At 38.7% G+C, this 20,075-nt stretch overlaps 2 protein-coding genes across 2 annotated transcripts; one reads left to right on the plus strand and one right to left on the minus strand.

Annotated features, from left to right (window-relative positions):
• The first annotated feature begins 7,440 nt into the window (after positions 1-7,440).
• Positions 7,441-12,509, plus strand: LOC121778308. The gene is made up of 2 exons (XM_042175638.1): positions 7,441-12,060; positions 12,168-12,509. The coding sequence occupies exons 1-2, from the start codon at positions 7,441-7,443 to the stop codon at positions 12,507-12,509; spliced, it is 4,962 nt and encodes a 1,653-aa protein (XP_042031572.1).
• A 1,663-nt stretch (positions 12,510-14,172) lies between these two features.
• LOC121764569 (delta(14)-sterol reductase-like) lies at positions 14,173-18,783 on the minus strand. The gene is made up of 14 exons (XM_042160582.1): positions 18,662-18,783; positions 18,348-18,441; positions 18,138-18,255; positions 17,995-18,065; positions 17,755-17,811; positions 17,290-17,381; positions 17,000-17,047; positions 16,620-16,740; positions 16,450-16,496; positions 16,092-16,173; positions 15,225-15,301; positions 14,960-15,079; positions 14,551-14,625; positions 14,173-14,487 (listed from the first exon to the last, which is right to left on the minus strand). Exons 2-14 carry the CDS (start codon positions 18,393-18,395, stop codon positions 14,334-14,336), a joined length of 1,110 nt encoding a protein of 369 aa, XP_042016516.1. The 5' UTR covers positions 18,396-18,441; positions 18,662-18,783; the 3' UTR covers positions 14,173-14,333.
• Between the last annotated feature and the right edge of the window lie 1,292 nt (positions 18,784-20,075).

A 20,075-nucleotide genomic window follows, 5' to 3' on the forward strand; every position in this document is an offset into this window, starting at 1 on the left:
TCTCCACTTTCCACTACATCACTTTAATTATTAAACACTTCAACAACCGCTACCTCTCTTCAATTATTAAACACTCCAACAATTTCTGCGCCGGCCTCTTATTACATTGCTATAGTTTGTTTGGGAGAAGAATGTCTCTATAGTTCGTTCCTACTCGTTTTCACTCTATACTCACGTTCAATCATTGTAGGAACGTAAATTCTCAAAGGAAAACTGAGAATCCTAGAAACCAGTGGCGGATCCAGGAATTAAAAATGGTGGGGTCGGACGAGAAAATTAATATAACTAAGGAGTAATATTTAAATATATAAAATAGTAATAAAAATACATTGCAAACGAAATATCTCTATTTTATATTAAACGCGATAATTGACTTATACAAGTATTCATGTTTTGAAGCTAACTTAAAGTTATTTCATTGAAATAGCTATGAATATATCTTTTAGTCGTTGTTCGTGTTCAACATTAGTACTAGAAGAACAGATGAAAGCGCCAAATCTTTATAAAAGAAATGTATCCATTAATCTAAATGAAAAGTAATTAAAATCAATGATCAAAAGTAATTATTATATTTATTAAAACTAGATAAAAATTTTATTAGTTACTACTCCTACTAGTTTAAAATAAAAGTAAAATATAATAAAACAAGATTAAAAGATAATCAATAAACTATTAAAAAATAAAACTAAAAAGTAATAAATCATGATTAAAAGATGATCAATAAACTAGAAACCGAGAATTCTTATTTATAAATAAAGTTTAAACACTTATATAAAGATAAAATTGTTAAAAAGAAAAGTATTTGATTGTATTTTTTTAATTAAGAAAAAGCCCAAACCTAAGCCAAACATGTTAAAGCATATATAAATAAATTTTTTTGCAAAACACTCAAAATTGGGGACACAAAACGGGATTAACCAGCACGAGTTCTTACATGTAGCTTCGCCGTCGCCATAGACCGAGATCTCCTAGTTGTTGGGATGGTAAGGGTGGAGCAAATAGTTGATGAAGTAAGCTCCACAGCAATTCACACACACATAAGTATAAGGAATTTTTGCTTCTTCAATGGCTCTTCTGATTATCCTCTTCTTCTCAAGCACTGATTCGAATGCTGGCAATACACTAATTTCTTTATCTTCAGCCACTTAAAATGCGAGGAAAAGTTGCGCTGCTTGAAGTCATCGGAAAAGCTGCGCTGCTTGAGGTCTGAGGATGAATCGTGGGGCGGAGTTCCGGATGCCGTGGGGTCGGGGGCTGTTGGGAGGAGTCTTCCGGCGGTTCTCCGGGGATGGCGGTGGGGTCGGCCGACCCCGCGCGACCCCACCTGCATCCGCTGCTGCTAGAAACTATGGAGTCCGTTTGCCCAATGAGAAACACAAAGAGACATGCAAGAGGCTTCTATGTAGACCATGGGCGGACTTCTTACTTCTAAAATTTTCAAATATTTTGAAAACGGTCATTAGCTCTCAATAAATTATGATTATTAAAGAGTAAATCATCAGAAGTTGGATAAGAAGAGGAGCAGAACAATTACAAATATTTGCAGCGGTAGAAACATAGTTAATGACAAAAAATATTCAGTGATCATATGACATGCTAAGTTGATAATGTGATTTGGTATATCCTACCAATACATTTTTACAAATAAAAATAAATATAATTTCACTTCCGATTGGAATATATAAATTATAAAAACATAATTAATTTTCTAAAAAGGCATTATAGTCAATTATGGAAACTATACCAAAATATTGGCTCATATATATACTTCATCCGTTCCATAGTAGTGGAGTTATTTTGTCATTTTGGTATGTTCCATAGTTCTGGAATAATTTTTCTTTTTAGTAAAAGGCAACACATTTCTTTTCACTTACTTTACTCTCTTTTCACCTCTCTACCTTTTCATTTCCTGCTTTATTCTCCAATTACTCAACTCACTTAACACAATTTTTTTAAAAATGTCTCAACTATTGCAGAACGAAGGAAGTACATAATAATATATGCAATCACATAATCGTGAATAAAAAAATGACCATGCTACCCATTTAAAATTTGATGGAATTGCTTTTTTTCTTAATATAATATTCATGAAAAAAAATATGATCTAACTTAAATTTTGTTAAATTTAAATTAAATTTGTATGCGAAAAAATATATAATGTATTTTTTTATTCATATAGAATTTCTCTTTAATTGTATGAATGATTATATATTATTTTAAAAACTAATTATGGTGAAATTACATAATAAAAAAAGAATTACACTACATAATCTTCGCATACTAACTTTAATTTAAATGTAACAAAAATTAAACTATTATCATATTTTTTGTTTATGCAAGTATTAAGAAAAAAGTAATTCCATTAAATATTAAATGGGTAGCATGATCAATTTTTTTATCATTCACGGTTGTGTATGCTTATATGTGAGCCAATATTTTGGTATAGTTTCCATAGTTAACTATAATGTTTATTTAGAAAAATTAATTATGTTTTCATAATTTATAAATCGAGTTGGAAGTGAAATTCTATTTGTTTTTACTAAAAATATATGGCAAAACACATCCTTTAGTCTTTGTACTTTGATTGTTTATTTCAATAGGTTCTTATATAATTTTTTCATTTTAGTAAGTCCTTGTACTTTTATATTCGATATATTCCAATCTTTATTTGACGGAACCGTTAATGTTTCCGTAATAAAATAACACATCATATATTAATTATTTGAATATATTCCACCTAATATCCTAGTTGGAAAATACGAACATAACGTAAATATTTAAAAAAAGATAAAAATAAAAAATAAAAAAACTAAAGAATTCCAAATCGTTAAAAGAAATCTGTTGTTTGATTATTTGAAGTTCGTTTAAAAAAATAATATTCGAACTTCAAATAATCAAACAACAAATTTATGTTAACGATTTGGAATTCTTTAGTTTTTTTGTTTTTGTTTATATATTTTTTTAAAATATTTATGTTATGTTCATATTTTTCAACTAGGATATTAGGTGGAATATATTTAAATAATTAACATATGATGTGTTATTTTATAACGAAAAAGTTAACGGTTCCATCAAATAAGGATTGAAATATATCAAATATAAAAGTATAAGGACTTACTAAGACGAAAAAAATTATATAAGGACCCATTGAAATAAACAATCAAAGTACAAGGACTTAAGGATATGTTTTGCCAAAATATATTGGTAGGACATACTAAAATCATAATGTCACCTTGGTATGTTATGACTACCGAATATTTTCTCGTGACGCAGGTCGTGTGGAAGGGTTAGTCACGATGTTGCAGATTATATGTTAAGAAATCTGCATAATGCATAAATATGTATTACAATAAATAACACTCTCGTCTTTGAAGAGTATGAACTATTTTCTTTTTAGTCTGTCTCTAAAGAGTAGGAACTTTTTAATTTTGAAAACTCTTTTCTTTCTAATGAGGTGAGACTTATTCTCCACTAACAATACTTTAATTACTTTTTATTTCTATATCTCTCTAACTTACCAATTATACATTAAAACTCGTATCGAACCAAATGTTAATACTTTTCAAGTAATATAGAAAGATTGAGATATATAGGACATAATAATTATACTCTAGTCCATATATATGGATGACGTGGTGCGTTTTAATGCTAACTTTTCTTAAATTGCTAACTTGCTAACTTACCAACTCAGTGTATTAAAAATGTCAACACAAATTTGTGTTGACAATTTGACATTTTAAATATCAGTGTCAACACAGTATATTAAAATATCAACTTAGTTTATGTTGACATTTCAATGTCATCGTGTTGACATTTTTAATGCAGTGCATTGATGAGTTAACAATTTTAAAAAGTTAGCAACAAATCACACCTCTATATGGATACACCTCTCTATAGATGACACTAATACTCTTTATGAGTATTAAAATAACGATATTCAAAATTTTCATGTGGTGCCATTAGATCTTAAAATCTAATAGTCAATAATTGGCAGCTTTTATTTATAGTAGTTATTATTTAATTGCATCCCCTATTAGGGATGTCAATTTAGCCCGCAACCCGTGGGCTGACCCGAATAGCCCGCCAAATTTATAGGGTTAGGGCTGAAAATTTCCAGCCCGATAAAATTACAGCCCGATTAGCCCGCACCCGATTAACCCGCAACCCGTTAGGGCCAGACCCGAAAACCCGATGGGCTGGCCCGGAAACCCGATAAAATTTATATTGTTCTATTTGTTTGACTCTAATTCGACACTTCATTGATTATTTTATAATACAGATTACTGAAAAAATAACTTTCCATTTTATATATTAAATATATAAATTATATATTAAGTTTTTATTAATATAATAATAGATAAATGAATTAGAAACTTCAAATTCACTAAAAAAATATATTTAAATTTCTAAACATGCTTTAAAATTTCTTGATGTTTATGTTTTATGTTGCATAAATCTCAAATATTAGTATTTGATCATGTTAATATTTGAGTTTACGAATATATCTCAAATTTATTATAATTAAATATTTTACATTTTATAAATATAACTAATTTTTACCATTATTTATTGGATTGATCGCATGTTAATTTTATCGGTAGCAACCCGATTAACCCGATGGGCTAGCCCGAAACCCGAGCTTTTAGGGTTAGGGCTGAACTTTTATAACCCGAAAAAATAACAACCCGATTAGCCCGCACCCGATTGACCCGCAACCCGAATAGGGTTGGCCCGAAACCCGGTGGGCTGGCCCGATTGACATCCCTATCCCCTATATATGGTAGAATTAGAATGAAACCACATCCTAAATACGTAATTAAGGTCAAATGTGATTCGCCATATAAAAAAAATGGATGATGTAGATTTTATTAATTTTGTAGTACTCTTCCGTTCCAATCAAGATGACACATTTCTATTTTTTAGTAATTTTCCTTCTCCAATTAATATACTTAACCATTTTTTTCTCTCTCATTCTTTCTCTATTTTATACTTACATATGCTCTTTTTCTCTCCAATTAACCACATTAACCAACAACTCCTAAAATTTCGTGCTGACTAAGAAATATGTCATCTTTATTGGGACGGAGGAAAGTATATTTTTTTCGATATTATCTACATTGCACCTAGTTTTTTATATACATTGCACTTGGGTCATTATTTCATTGCAACGAACTTCACTATATGCAAATTGTTGGGATATGACGATTGTCATTATGGAAATTTGAAAATACACTTACATATTTATTTTTTGGCATTACATACATCTATGTCATTATAGAAATTAAACTAAGACATCATACCAGTAAAATGAATAGCATTATATATACTGCATCAGTGATGGGCCTAGAATTTTTACACTTCCAAACTACTATTAACAATTACTGCATATTTTTATGGCCACAATGCCAGAAACATCTCAACATATTACGGAGTTGCAAGAAAGATGAATGAGGAGAGATAAATAATTTGAGAATGAGCAAGATAAATTAAAGACACATACGATAACAATGTCGAAGTTCAAATAATTAAACAATATAATTTTTAAAATTAAAGATCATTACTTTACGATCTTACTAGTTAATGAATTAATTATAAAAATATAAATTAATTAATTAATAAAAAATGAATGAGCAAAGGTAAAAAACAACACTAATAAATTAAACTGGTTAATTTATAAGAAAATAGACTAAAACTAGTTATAGTTGAAACTAATTAAAAAGGTAGAAATCCACAAAGAGGAACAAGAATTAGAAATGGAAAATCCAGAAAATGAGGGATAGGATTCAAACCCAGTGGTTATCAGTGGCATTTAAAATATTGTATCATTATGTAATATAGTAAGAGCTCAAATGGGTGGAGGGAAGGCACCACATGACTCCATGTAAGTCCGTCTCTGTGCTGCATATCAGTATAGGTAGATACTCCCTCCGTCCCATAAATAAAGACTGCATATCCTTTGAAGTCGAGAGAATAGAATAGAATAGAATAGAATAGAGAGTGATGTTTTTATTTTAGAAAGTAAATACTATGCCACTTAGGATGAACAAGGGTTAATAGTAAATCTCTAACGGAAGCGACTGGTGTCAAAGTTTCAGCAACCTTTTTCATGATTAAATTTCATTCAAGTACTCATCAACATACCAAAACTTGGAGCTATGTATCATTTTTTTCTTCAACTTTTATCGAAATTAGTAAGCATATTTACACAACCACATTTAGACAAAATTGAATTCAATATGGACGAAAGTCTTTGGTGTCAAAGTTTTACCAACCTTTCTTAAATTTCATTTAATTGTACACATCAACAGGCCAAAACTTTGAGCTATATATGTACTTTCATTTTTTGTTTTAAGTTCTTTTTTTTTATCGAAATTAGTAAAACACATTTGTACACTTATTGTACCTATTAATGAAAAATAATTGAAAAACAGCAGTGCAGTTAAGAAAGCAAGAAAATAATGGAACTAGTGAAAAAGATGGGGTTAGAAGCAAATTAACATGCATGAAAGCCACTTGTGGCATGCTCAACCAAACACCACATAACACTTATGGCATCCACACCGCATGCTTTCAACACCATTGTCTCCATTTACTATGCCCACTTTTTTATTGCAAATTCAATTATTATTTCTACGTTGTTTCCAATTTCCAAAGGTTTGATTTTTTCTATTTGCATTGGGAAGATCTATTTTGTTTTGTAGTTGGCAGTTTGTGTGTGTTATGGTGTGGTGTGTCTCGCCGGATCCGAGAAGCCTGGACTTCTGAGATCGGGTTAATAAGGTACGCTGCATTTGAATAATGGCGAAACGATCGATATGCATGGCGTGCATAGTTATAAATATAGTTGAGATGGGACGGCAAAGTTATTCGATGGCGAAACGATCGATATGCATGGCGTGCATAGTTATAAATATAGGCGAGATCGTTGAGGCCAAGGGATCGAATCAAACCCCCGCAGAAGATGGCGAATTACGTCGCCAAGTAGCGACGTAATTGCGTAAAAGTTGCTCTGTTTTTTCCTCTATTATTTTCGTCTCTTTCCTTATTTTATATTTAGTTAGTTTTGGATTATTGCTTAAATTATTGTAATCGCGTCGGGCAATCTATAAGCCCCGTTCGGGTTTTCTTCGTTGATTCTTTCCCGAATGTCTAGGTTAGGTCGAATCAACCCTAGGGTCTTAGTATAAATAGGGCCATTCTTTCGATTATTATCATCATCAATATATCATAATATTTTCGGCCCAAAGCTTGAGCAACAAGAAACGCAAACCCTACCGCTGACGACGAGCCTCTCGCTCGCGTGCAGCCTCTTCACCGGAAATCGCCGACGACCCAGACCTCCTGGGCGCCAGATAATTCCCGGCCGTGTTTCTTGATCGTGTGTAATCGACGTTGAGAATTGCATTCTTAACAAACTGGTGCTTTCATTACGTACTCACCATGGACGGCTCGGATAGTGTTTTTCCACCAGCGGGACTGTTGACAGGCGGCAACGCCCAGGACATTGGAACAAATCAGCCCAGTCGTGAGGCATCAGCCGCGCGTCGCGGAATTGGCGGCCCCCGGATACGAGGCGATCCGCAAACCAGCACACAACCGATTATCGAACCAGGTGTCGCGGATCCAGTTTCGCTAGGGTTCGAGAAGATCATGCAGCGCTTTGATACTCTGGAATTTCGCTTGGAAGCAACTGATCGGAGGGTTGACGGTTTGGAGGCTCCAATCCTCCCTGATCCGGATCTACCATACTTTTCAGACGATACGGACGTGATTCCGCATCGCACTCATCGCGAGATTATGGCTTCCGACGGGGATGCCCCCCGGTATTTCAACCACAGCCGTCGCGCTCGTGGTGGGGACGTCCGCCGACGACGAGTGGATTTTTGCGCTCACCCGCGACGGGAGGGATGGATGACTTCTCAACACCACGGCCCTGCTGTTCGTCGAGGCCGCACATACTCCAGACATGGGTCAGCATGGGATAGACCCCAAACCCGTTTCCCTCAGGAGTTGGATCAAGGTTTTAACGGGTACCGCCACTCTACATCATGGGACCCACCCTCACACCGTCATACAAACAACACGGGCAGAATGGAGACGCCGCGGGATCTTGACATGAAAGCTCCCCGTTTCGACGGCTCCGACGCTTCGAATTGGATTTCTAGAGTCGAATATTATTTCGACCATTTACAGATGGCAGATGAAGATCGCCTACACTACGTGGTGATGTTGTTTCAGCCACCGGCGGCGGAATGGATTTTTATTTATAGAGCTAACAACCCGGTCATTACGTGGCTCGAGTTTCTGGAAGATGTCCGCCATAGGTTCGACCCACAGAGCTTTCGTAATTGTGCAGGCCCCTTATCCAAACTGGTACAGACGGGCAGCGTAGCGGAGTATCACGATGCTTTTGATAGATACCTTAATCGGGTGCAGGGTATTTCTGAGGAGGCTCTAATTCCGATCTTCATCACGGGTCTCAAAGAACCCATTCAAGAAAAGGTTGAGTTACAGCAGCCAACTTCCTTGGCAGAAGCAATGGCTTTGGCATTGAGGCTTGCATCGACACACGAGGAGTGTCATCCCCAACAATTCCGGAATAAATGGGGAGGTCGAGATTCTCGCTTCATAGGCCCTAGCAGCAGCTCAGTCGCGCCAGCCGCTACCTCAACTCAGCAGCCACCTGCCCAACCGAAAGTGACAGTTAAACCTGGGTTTCAACCGATTCGGGTCTCGAACGCAGAAAAAGCAGAGCGTTCTCGGAAGGGATTATGCTATCATTGCCCGGAAAAATGGGTACCGGGTCATGTGTGTAAATTGAAGGTCTTGTGCTACATAGGCGAGGACGAGCAGACCGACGGGCTGGATGAGTCCGACACAGGCGAAGACCCGGACACGGTGATCACGGCGGACCTCTCCCATCTCCATACCTTGTCAGGGACCAGCACGTCCCGTCCTTTCAACGTTATAGGCACGATCGGGACGACTACAGTCAGTATCCTCATCGATACAGGGAGCAATCACGATTTCCTGCATCCGAGAGTGGCGGAGCAGTTGCAGTTATCCCTGACTCCGATCCGGCCGTTTCGAGTATATGTGGGCAACGGTGCGTCCCTCATTTGTTCACATATAGCGCGCAAGACAAAACTTTCGATTCAGGGCATCGACTTCCTTCTGGATTTGCACATCATGGAAATTCATGGACCGGATATTGTGCTCGGTATGGATTGGTTAGAATCATTGGGAAAGATTTCAGCGGATTTTGTAGGAAAAACATTGCAATTTTCAAAGAATGGAGTAGCTGTGGTGTTACACGGGGTGCAACCATCTCCACGTCTTATTTCCTTCCAATCATTGGCTATGCTAACGGCTCATTCTACTGCCAACGAGTTCTATGAGATAGTAAGGATCGAGCCTGGTGAACAAGTGTCAAGCAATGCCAACATCGGAGAATTTCCTCAGGATACACCGCCGGCAATCCAGGCGGTGTTGGACAGGTTCAGGCCGGTATTTGAGGTACCAACGGGGCTGCCACCGCAGCGTGAGTATGATCATCGGATACACCTATTGCCTCATTCGAAGCCTATTAATGTGAGACCTTATAGATATCCCTATTTTCAAAAGAATGAGATTGAAAGGCAGGTGCGGGAAATGCTCGAACAAGGGATTGTCCAACGAAGTCAGAGTCCGTTCTCATCCCCGGTCTTGTTGATTCGAAAGAAGGATGGGTCATTTCGGTTTTGCATTGACTACAGGGCCTTGAACATGGCTACAGTACCGGACCATTTTCCAATCCCGACAGCAGATGAACTCTTTGACGAGCTGGGACGCGCGAAATTTTTTACAAAGCTAGATTTACGGTCCGGGTACCATCAGATTTGCATGCACGGAGCAGACGTGTTTAAGACGGCTTTTCGGACACACGACGGGCATTTCGAGTTTTTGGTGATGCCGTTCGGCCTCACCAATGCCCCGTCAACGTTTCAAGCGGCCATGAACGGGATATTTCAGCCATTGTTGAGGAAGTATGTGATCGTGTTTTTTGACGATATCCTCGTCTACAGCCCCACACTGGAGGACCACTGCTCTCACTTGGAACAGGTGCTCGAGTTATTACAATCCCATCAATTCTTCGTAAAGCTTTCCAAATGTTCATTCTGCAGCACAACGGTGGAGTATTTGGGGCATTTGGTCTCGGATGGTAGCCTCAAAGCTGACCCTGCCAAGATAGAGGCGATGACATCGTGGCCTACGCCTACCACTGTTAAACAACTACGCGATTTTTTGGGCTTAACAGGATATTATCGGCGCTTCATTGCTAATTACGCCATGATCGCGGCACCCCTAACCGATTTGTTAAAGAAGGAGGCTTTTCTATGGACTAACGCAGGGGACGCGGCGTTCGCAGCCCTCAAAGAGGCTATGACTTCGGCCCCGGTTTTGAGTCTACCGGTTTTTGATAAGCAATTTTGCATCGAGACAGACGCTTCGGATACGGGAATTGGAGCAGTGTTGATCCAGGATAAACATCCCATCACTTATTTCAGCAAGAAGCTTGGCCCGCGTCGCCGTGTGGCCTCGACGTATCATAAGGAGCTTTACGCCATAGTGGAGGCAGTTCAGAAGTGGCGGCAGTATCTCCTCGGCCGAGAATTTATTATACGCAGTGACCAGAAGAGCTTAAAGGATCTCCTCCAACAGGTCGTGCAGACCCCGGATCAATATCTTTACATCCGAAAATTAATGGGGCATAAATTCTGTATCGAGTATAAGAAAGGGAGCACCAACAAGGCGGCTGACGCCCTGTCACGGCGCGAGGAAGGCGAGGACCATCAGCTTGATACGGGACCGACCGAGTCCTGCCCTGAGCCAGACCGGGTCGAACAGACTGAGGCAGCGTTTTTGGCGGCAGTAGCACAGCCCATTCCAGAGCGGTTACAGCGGCTACGCGAGGAGACGGCTGAGCTCCCGGATTTGCGCGCGCTGGTGGACCAGATCGGGGAAGGAATAGCCCCTGCACATCTGTCCCTTGTTGACGGCCTAATCTACTTCAATCGTCGGATCCTTCTCAGCCCCGATTCAAAGCTAAAGCGTTTGCTATTGACTGAGCATCACTGCACGCCAATCGCGGGACACCCGGGTCTTGATCGGACCTTTCGTCTTTTATCAGCGGGATTTTATTGGCCTCGAATGCGGAAGGATGTCAAAAGGTTCGTCGATTCCTGTGCGGTATGCCAATCCACGAAATACTCGACACAGAAACCCGCGGGTTTGTTACAACCCCTTCCCATCCCGTCGCAAGTATGGGAGGACGTTTCTATGGACTTCATTACGGGTCTTCCCCCGTCCAAAGGATACACCACGATTATGGTGGTGGTGGATCGTCTATCCAAATATGCGCATTTTGCGCCATTACCTGCTAAGTTCGACGCCCTACGGGTCGCTCATCTATTCATCAATACAGTGGTACGCCATCATGGATTTCCCAGGACTTTAGTTTCGGACAGGGACTCAGTGTTCTTGAATGCTACTTGGGAGGAAATGTTGCGTTTGAGCGGGACTAAGTTGCACTTCTCTACAGCCTATCACCCGCAATCGGATGGCCAAACAGAGGTTCGGAATCGCGGCCTCGAACAATACCTTCGAGCTTTTACTGCAGACTGTCAGTCCAAATGGGGAAATTTCCTTCCGTGGGTGGAACTCGCACTCAACTGTTTTCACCATGCGGCATTGGGCACGTCGCCTTTCCGAGCACTTTACGGGCGAGAACCCCCGCTGCTGGTGGCGTCCCCACCTTCGGCTGCAACACCTCCTAAGGTAGCAGATTTGATACGGCAAAGGGGGCAGTTGCTTTCGGAGTTGCGTGCAAGTCTTCTCCGGGCTCAACAACGGATGTGCGAGGTGGCGAATAAGCACAGACGGCACGTCGAATTTGAGGTGGGGGACTTGGTGTGGCTGAAGTTACAACCTTACCGACAGCATTCCGTGGCCAAGCCGCTCTCGGTTAAACTATCCAGGCGTTCCTACGGACCTTATGAAGTCTTGCAGCGCGTGGGTCCGGTAGCCTACCGTCTGCGTCTTCCGGAAGGGAGTAGAATTCACGATGTGTTCCACGTTAGTTTACTTCGTGAATTCGTGGCGGGTGATGAGGAATCGATGCCGCGCAGAGAGCTGCCTACAACTTTCGTGGGGAGCAGACCAGTAGCGACCCCTGTGGAGTTGGTGGAGTCGCGGGTTTATGGCACGACGGCAAACCGACGGAGCACGTCCTGGTGCGATGGTCGGACGGGACGGACTCGCCGTCATGGGAGCCAATAGAGGTGATCAAAAGGTGCTTCCCGACTCTCCCCCTTGAGGTCAAGGAGGCTGCTAACCCGGGGGGAGTTGATAAGATCATCTCGAGAGAGGGGGAACCACCTGCGGATGAGGAAATGCCGGCGACGGCCAAGAAGACTGGGAAGCGAACGCAGCAGAAGAAGAACGAGGGGATGCGGAGGCGAGATCGTTGAGGCCAAGGGATCGAATCAAACCCCCGCAGAAGATGGCGAATTACGTCGCCAAGTAGCGACGTAATTGCGTAAAAGTTGCTCTGTTTTTTCCTCTATTATTTTCGTTTCTTTCCTTATTTTATATTTAGTTAGTTTTGGATTATTGCTTAAATTATTGTAATCGCGTCGGGCAATCTATAAGCCCCGTTCGGGTTTTCTTCGTTGATTCTTTCCCGAATGTCTAGGTTAGGTCGAATCAACCCTAGGGTCTTAGTATAAATAGGGCCATTCTTTCGATTATTATCATCATCAATATATCATAATATTTTCGGCCCAAAGCTTGAGCAACAAGTAACGCAAACCCTACCGCTGACGACGAGCCTCTCGCTCGCGTGCAGCCTCTTCACCGGAAATCGCCGACGACCCAGACCTCCTGGGCGCCAGATAATTCTCGGTCGTGTTTCTTGATCGTGTGTAATCGACGTTGAGAATTGCATTCTTAACATAATACTACTTGATTTTACTTTTATATCATCTTCATTATATGTTGCTCAACATGTTAGTGTTGCTCTTTCGTAGTTTTTGCTCAACTTATTACTACTGTCATTTCCTGATTGTTGTTCAACGTATACAGTAATTCGTGATATTAATGTGTTTTACGTAATGAAATTCAAAGATAAGTATCAACTCACAAGTCCATTCACACACATATAAGTTTATATCGATAATTCTAATTTTTTTATATATGTAAATAGACTAAATTAACTCTTTATGGCCGGCCACATTATGGTCATTTAGCATCACTCTATAAAGTGATGCTTGTCCCTAAGCATCACTCTATAAAAAAAAAGGGCATCATGTGCAATAGCTTTGATAAAAGACAAACAAATAAACGCGATTGCATTGATTGAAGAGATTTTATAAGTGAGTCAGGTGAGGACCACTGAAAATGTTCTTGTAGCTGCTACCTCTAATATAAAGTTATAACACTGCAAATATCTCTCTCTCCCCATTTCACACATCTCTAACAAAATTTATTATTTGCTGTAAAAGACTGATTAATTTACTGACTCTATTTTCCATTTGTCACAAACCTTTTTATTTTGAATTTAAGCTGTTGTAGAATGAAGACATTTACCGACTTGTAAATTAAGCATCTTGTTTAACATTTTGTTGACCATGTGAAGATGTTTATCCGTTTTCGAAAGGCCTAATCAATGATTCACTGATATTTAATTTAAACACGAGCGGTAGCTTTTATTTCGAATGTCATCATATTCTCTCTCCTATAAAAGGGAACTGAAAATGCCACCTAAAATCCACCAACCCTCCGTATTAAAAATCTCTGCAATAATGCGTGAGTCGATTTCAACATGAAGTTGGGCCATATTCTAACCCAATTATATTGGGCCCATCTATGCCCAGCCCGGTAGTTGGATCTATTCCATTTTGGTTCCTATTTATTATGCATACATGATATACATCAATACAATATTGTAAAATTATATTTCATAATTGAATATGTATTATGTTTGATTCATAACATTGAATCTCACAACTTAATATTAGAGGAATAGTCTTATGAGTCATAGTCACTTCCTCCGACTAAAATAATCTCACAACTTAATCCTAGATAGATTATCATATGATAATATTTTATGACAACCGAGCGGCACCTATGAGGTACAACAACAAGTATAAACTCAATAACCAAATAAAATTTAAAACACTTGTGGCTAATACAAAAATGGCAAGTTAACAAAAATGCAAAAATGCAAAGAAGGGAAAAGTAGAAAATCAAGTAGGACACCCCAATGCCTAATGAATACAGACAATACGTTGCAGTTAATATACATATGGAAATATCCTCCACGGAACCGTTTTCTTGTATTCTGCCCAAATGTCTTTGTACTTCTCCGCGCACCGGGTTTCGTCTCTTCTCTCTCTCCATATTAAAAGTATGAAAAGGTATGTGGGATAAAAATATGGTACTGGAGAACTGCACACACATAAAAATGTGTAAGCACTATTGTCAATTTTGTTATGAAGGATACAGGCTTACCTTATCCCACAAGGTAAACTGAAGGACAGAGCTACCAACAAGTCCCCGAGATAGTTACTGTGCCTTGCGATGCCCCTGAAAAAGGCAGAATTTTATACAGTGCAGGTGAAATTGCTACCCGACTTCTTCCATACAGTCGGTTAAACTATTGAATTCCATATAAGAGCAGCAGATTCAATTGTTTGCTTCAGATACTAGTGTAGCATTTTCTGTGATTTCCCTCCAAGAATACTGACTAGAGCCTTTTAATAGGTTTGAAATCTCAGACTGACTAATAAGATAAAACCATCTGCAATGTCTCAAATATCTTAATAGGCTTGAGATGTGCAAGGATTTTACAAGTGCTGTTAAGGGAACTAGATGTTCGCAAGGATTGAAGATCAAGGAACACCAAAGATTAAGGACATACCAATAACCAGAAGCAAGCAGCTTTCCACCAATGACCTTTGGAGGTCTACCCCAAATTAGTGCTTTGGGATTCTTTTTGAACACGTGTTTCTGTTTGTTAGCTCCTCTAAAGACCAGATACCTTCCCAAATTAACAAACCAAGGAAACGGGTAAATAGATTGGAGTGAAGCATTAGTATGATTGTGAAGTTGCCCTTCAGAAAAAGATGGTAATGCTACTACACAGCTGCAATACAAAAATAAATCTCTGAAATGAAAAACGTTACCCCATGAAAAAGACAAGACAATTTGCAATAATAGCAGCAATTGTCAGCTCCACTTTATTGCTTAGAAGCCACCAACCCTTTCAAACAAAGAAATAAATAAATAAATAATCATACATGAAAAAAACATGGTTACACGGCAATATTTGTTATATAAAGCATAAAAACTTAAATAAAGAAGTTGCAAGACATTTACAAACTTTTCTAGTTGTAAATGAACCACACTGTGAATGTCAGTTCAGAGCATGCTACTAGAAACTCGAACAAAAGCAAAGAAAATGAGTAGAACACACTAACTGCAGTAATATGCCCTCTCCATGAGCGAACATATATCAGACATTTCGAGACAGATTAAATCGAGGAGACGGCGATCTAGTAGTATTATGCAGAATATCGTTGGAATATATCTAACTTTTTTACTGTACAAGTATAATGACTATCGTGTTGGTGCATTCATAGAAGTCATGGAACACGTAAGTGAGGAAACATGGTCAGATATCAGAGAAATATTGGCACTTCCACAAAATTGAATGTGTTTAGACAATAATCGATAACTATATAAACTAAAATGCAAAAACTGGAAGGTTAGTCATCAAGCACTTAGCAAGGAACAAAATCATTCCAAAACCAATTTCTGTGGTGAGCCAAAAGTATGTTGTCTGAGAAAGGGGGTATTTGCCTTTTATTAGCAACACACATCAGTCCCAGACTAACATGTCTCCACTACAAAGTCTCTAGCAGCATAAAGAACTACATAAACATAACTTTTTTAGAAAAACGGTCTAATTAGATAGATGAATGTAGCTTATATGATTTGCAGCAACTGGAAAAACCATTACATATTCTTAGAAAAAAGCTTTATTTATATACCTGGATACTGAATGTGAATGGTATCCAGACTATATCGCCAAACACCAGCATGAACCCCAATCTTTCAGCAATTATGTCCCATCTGAGAAGATGCCAACAATTGAGGTTAGATCTCAACAAATTGTGAATAAAATTGCTAATAACTGACTAGAGGACAGAGGATTAAAGATTATATAGAGATGGAAGAGCTTTAGTTGTAAATTGTAATTAGACTATTAGAGGATACAAGCTCAGTAATAAAGAAATCGCAGCCGGTGATGATATCTCTTATAAATATTAAATACATTAACTATAAAATAAGTTAGCAACAAACAGTTGGAATCACAAACACTAGCTAGAACAAAAATCATCAACTTACGTGGAGGTCATGTACTCTTCATGAATGAAGTAATCCATGATGTATATCTGCATTAGAATGATACAATGATAGGGATGAAAGCCACGCAAGCTAAGTAGAAAATTCTGAAAAAAGAAGAAAGCTAGAGGAAGAAATCTTCAAGGCAAATGAACTTAATAGCATCAACTTACAATGCAAAATAGCTGGTATAAAATCATTGATTGGCTTAAATTGCTTTCTTGAATGCTTTTCACAAGAACAGAGAGATTTATAAGAAGCCATCCTAGCATACCAGCTCTGACAAAGTAGAATCTGTGGAAGAGATTGTGAGATTAGGATGAATTGTTATTCATAACACTATAACAGTCCATGGATTTTATCCAGGTAATAATTTTTTATTGTTTATAAAGTGAGCATAGCCAGGTCAATAAATAAGTTTCAGTTTACAGAATAAGTTTACAACTAAGCCTTTTAAAGATTGCAAGAAGATAGAGTATACAAACATTATTTTCTGAGCGAGTTTTAGGACTCGTAATTTCAAGGCATCTAAGTTTCTCGGTTAGAAATGTACTTGAGGTCTAGTCCCATGAATTGAGGATTCAGTTGTATCCCAAACCACCTGTCAGATGACATTCTGCAGATTAGAACTTTAAGTGCAAATTGAAGATTGATCACTTTCCAAAAGCTTAGATATACGATGTTTTGTAATTTGGCCAACCATCCTCTAAACTATATTCACTTTTATAGTCAATAGGGAAATACATATACACTCTTTTGCATTCACAAAAGGATCCAACAAGCACATATATCATAGGAGAAAATATCTTTCAAGATATCTGTAGTAAAATGCGACAACTGTACCAATCCTCGATTAGGTTTCCTGTAGTGTGAGGTCTTAAAGAAGAACTTTGATCATGGGATTTGCAGCCAACCATGTAGAGAATATTTGTTACCTGGAACAGACACATGATATAGAGTATTTCAGAAATTTGAATAGCTACAACTAGGTGATGACAATGAGTTTTTGTTGATGGTTGTAAAAGTATGCAAGGTAACCCTTAATGACAAATCTACAAAAGTTGGCATTACTGCATAGTTGCATGCAAAGGAATATGTGATGCATAGTTGCAATCAATCATTGAATGCAGTTAGATGGAGCAAGATGTTGAAAATTTCTCTACAGAAATAGTACTTGCATTTGAACGCAAACAAATTAAAACATATAGTGCTATTTACATTTAACAAAATGATACAACCTTGCAAATATAATAATTCAGACCCTTTCACATGAAGAAAACAAAACGAGCAGCCAATCCTGAAACTTACCAGTACACTGAATACTAGTGTTGCGGATAGAAGCTCAAGACCTCTATCGGCAATAGCCTACATGAAAAAAGATGCACTTCAATACAAATCATTCCAAAATCAATCACATATTTGAAGTGAACAATTATGAAGCATAATACTAATCAGGTTCAAAATTCGGCATAATCTCAGCAGAAAAAATAACATTAGGCATTTAAATATGAGCATTGAGTAAAAATTAGGAATTAAATAAGTCCTCACAGTAGGAGATAAGAGATCCATCCAGCCACCAATTCCGAGCAGAGTAACCAATAGAAAAAGCATTAATAAACCTGGAACAACACAAAAGGAAAGGCTAAATGAAAAGGAGATCTTAATCGGAGTGCAGAAGTCGTATTTCTGACCGTTACAACGGTAATGCAGGCGAGTTCCGTCTGATAAAGTGGCTCCAGGTACAACTTTCCCGGGTAAAATGGATCCAAAAATCGCGAGATAAGTGAAATATCCGAGCAGCATAGCGACCTGTGGCAAAATATAGCGATAAAATCATCCGTCGGAATCAGACAGAGAGAGTAAGAAAGAAATTAGGGAGTATGGAGAGAAAGCGGAGTAACCGAAGTCCATGAAGGAGTGAAGGAGTGAAGAAGCAGAGTGAGATCCATCCCCAGCTTCAGATTCAATCAGTATCTCCACTGCTGTTAGGTAAACCTGATTGAGTTTAAAACTACAAAACTTATTAGGGAAACTCCAACCATACTGGAAAACCCATTTTTCCAGTTAAAAACAGCCCCAACCATACACGCATCTCAAATCCTCCATTTCTTTCGTTTTTTGAACAGTAGCTACCCAAATATGGGGTAGCACTGTAGCTACTGCATAATTTGCGAAAATTGCAAAATGTATGTATTTATTGGGGGAAGAAACATACCTGTGGCCTGATGAAGAGGAAATGGCGGAAACAAGAACCATAGATAGATAGGCGACGGGTTCTCTTCAATAAAGAAGACGATAGTCGTGGGCCTCTATTATGATCATGGGCCTCAATTATATATTTAATTATAATCAACTAAATAATTAGTAAAAGATTAAGATATTTAATTGTTAATGTATTGATATTTGGTTATGTTTAGTAGTACTACACGAATTTGGAATTTTGAGTTTCTGTAAGTAGGATTTGTTTAAATATTTGAATTTTAGATTTATATTTACGGCCTGTTCAAGTTCCATGGTGGACTCTCCTTAAGCCCGTTGTTAATTACCCGGCCCGCACTGTTCATATGTGGTATACACTTAATTCATTTCAGGCAAAGGGGGTACTTTAAGAATTCTGGATCAAATTTCGGATCCAGAATAGCAGGTGAACTTACCAACTTGCCCTTGAAATTTTCACGGCTCTCTTTCCTTTCCATCTCATAATTTCTGCATTTCATCAATTGCTCTCTCTCCCTCCAATTCAATGGATACTCTTCAATCCAATTACTCTGATTCCCCTTCTAAGCCCCAATCCGAACCCCAATCTGAAACCCTCGAAAAAACCCTAGACTCCTCCAACAAGGGAGCTGCCGCCGCCGATGCTTCTATGCCCGTCCCGAAGCCTCTTTTGTCGGGGAATGGTCACGCGAACACGCACAGCGGCACTGACAAAGATTTCTCCGGGGGCGAGGAGGAAACGACAAGCCGCAGGCGGAGGCGAGCTAGGTGGGACCCGCCCCCGAGCGAGTCCAGCTACGATGGTAACGCTGCCAACGGCGATGGAAATTCTGGAACCGGTGGGAGGAAGCGGAAGTCGAGGTGGGCAGATGACGAGCCGAATGGACTCGTAGAATTGTATGTGGTGGTGATTGGTGAATTGCGTGTTTGATTTTGGGAATAATTGTTGGTTTTTGAATGATAGGACGGGATCTGGTGCGATGAAGGGTGGTGATTTGTTGGTGAACAAAGATGGAGTGCAGCTTGTGTCTGAGAATGAAGTTCAATAGCAGCTCAATTTGGCTATCAATTTGCAGACAAGCTCATCATAAACGATGAGGGCAAATTAGGTAGTATAGAAAATGGGCAAATTTTAAACAAAAAATAAAAAAATGTAAAAGCCTATATCTGCAACCCTTTCTGAGATCTTGAACACTATAAACACATACAATAAATCTTTATGGAACAGTATTAAATCTGGATCAGATTTAATTGGGCAGATTTCATTTGAAACAACTTGAACAGGCCCTTAAGTATTTATTCAAGGTTAAGTATTTGTAGTAGGTTTGTGTTAAAATGACAACACCTTTTAAAGTGACACTGTGACACCACGTATCCAGCAATATTATAAACGCTACACAACAATAGTATTA

The sequence above is a fragment of the Salvia splendens genome, chromosome 2 (assembly GCF_004379255.2).
Source record: "Salvia splendens isolate huo1 chromosome 2, SspV2, whole genome shotgun sequence".
NCBI lineage: Eukaryota > Viridiplantae > Streptophyta > Magnoliopsida > Lamiales > Lamiaceae > Salvia > Salvia splendens.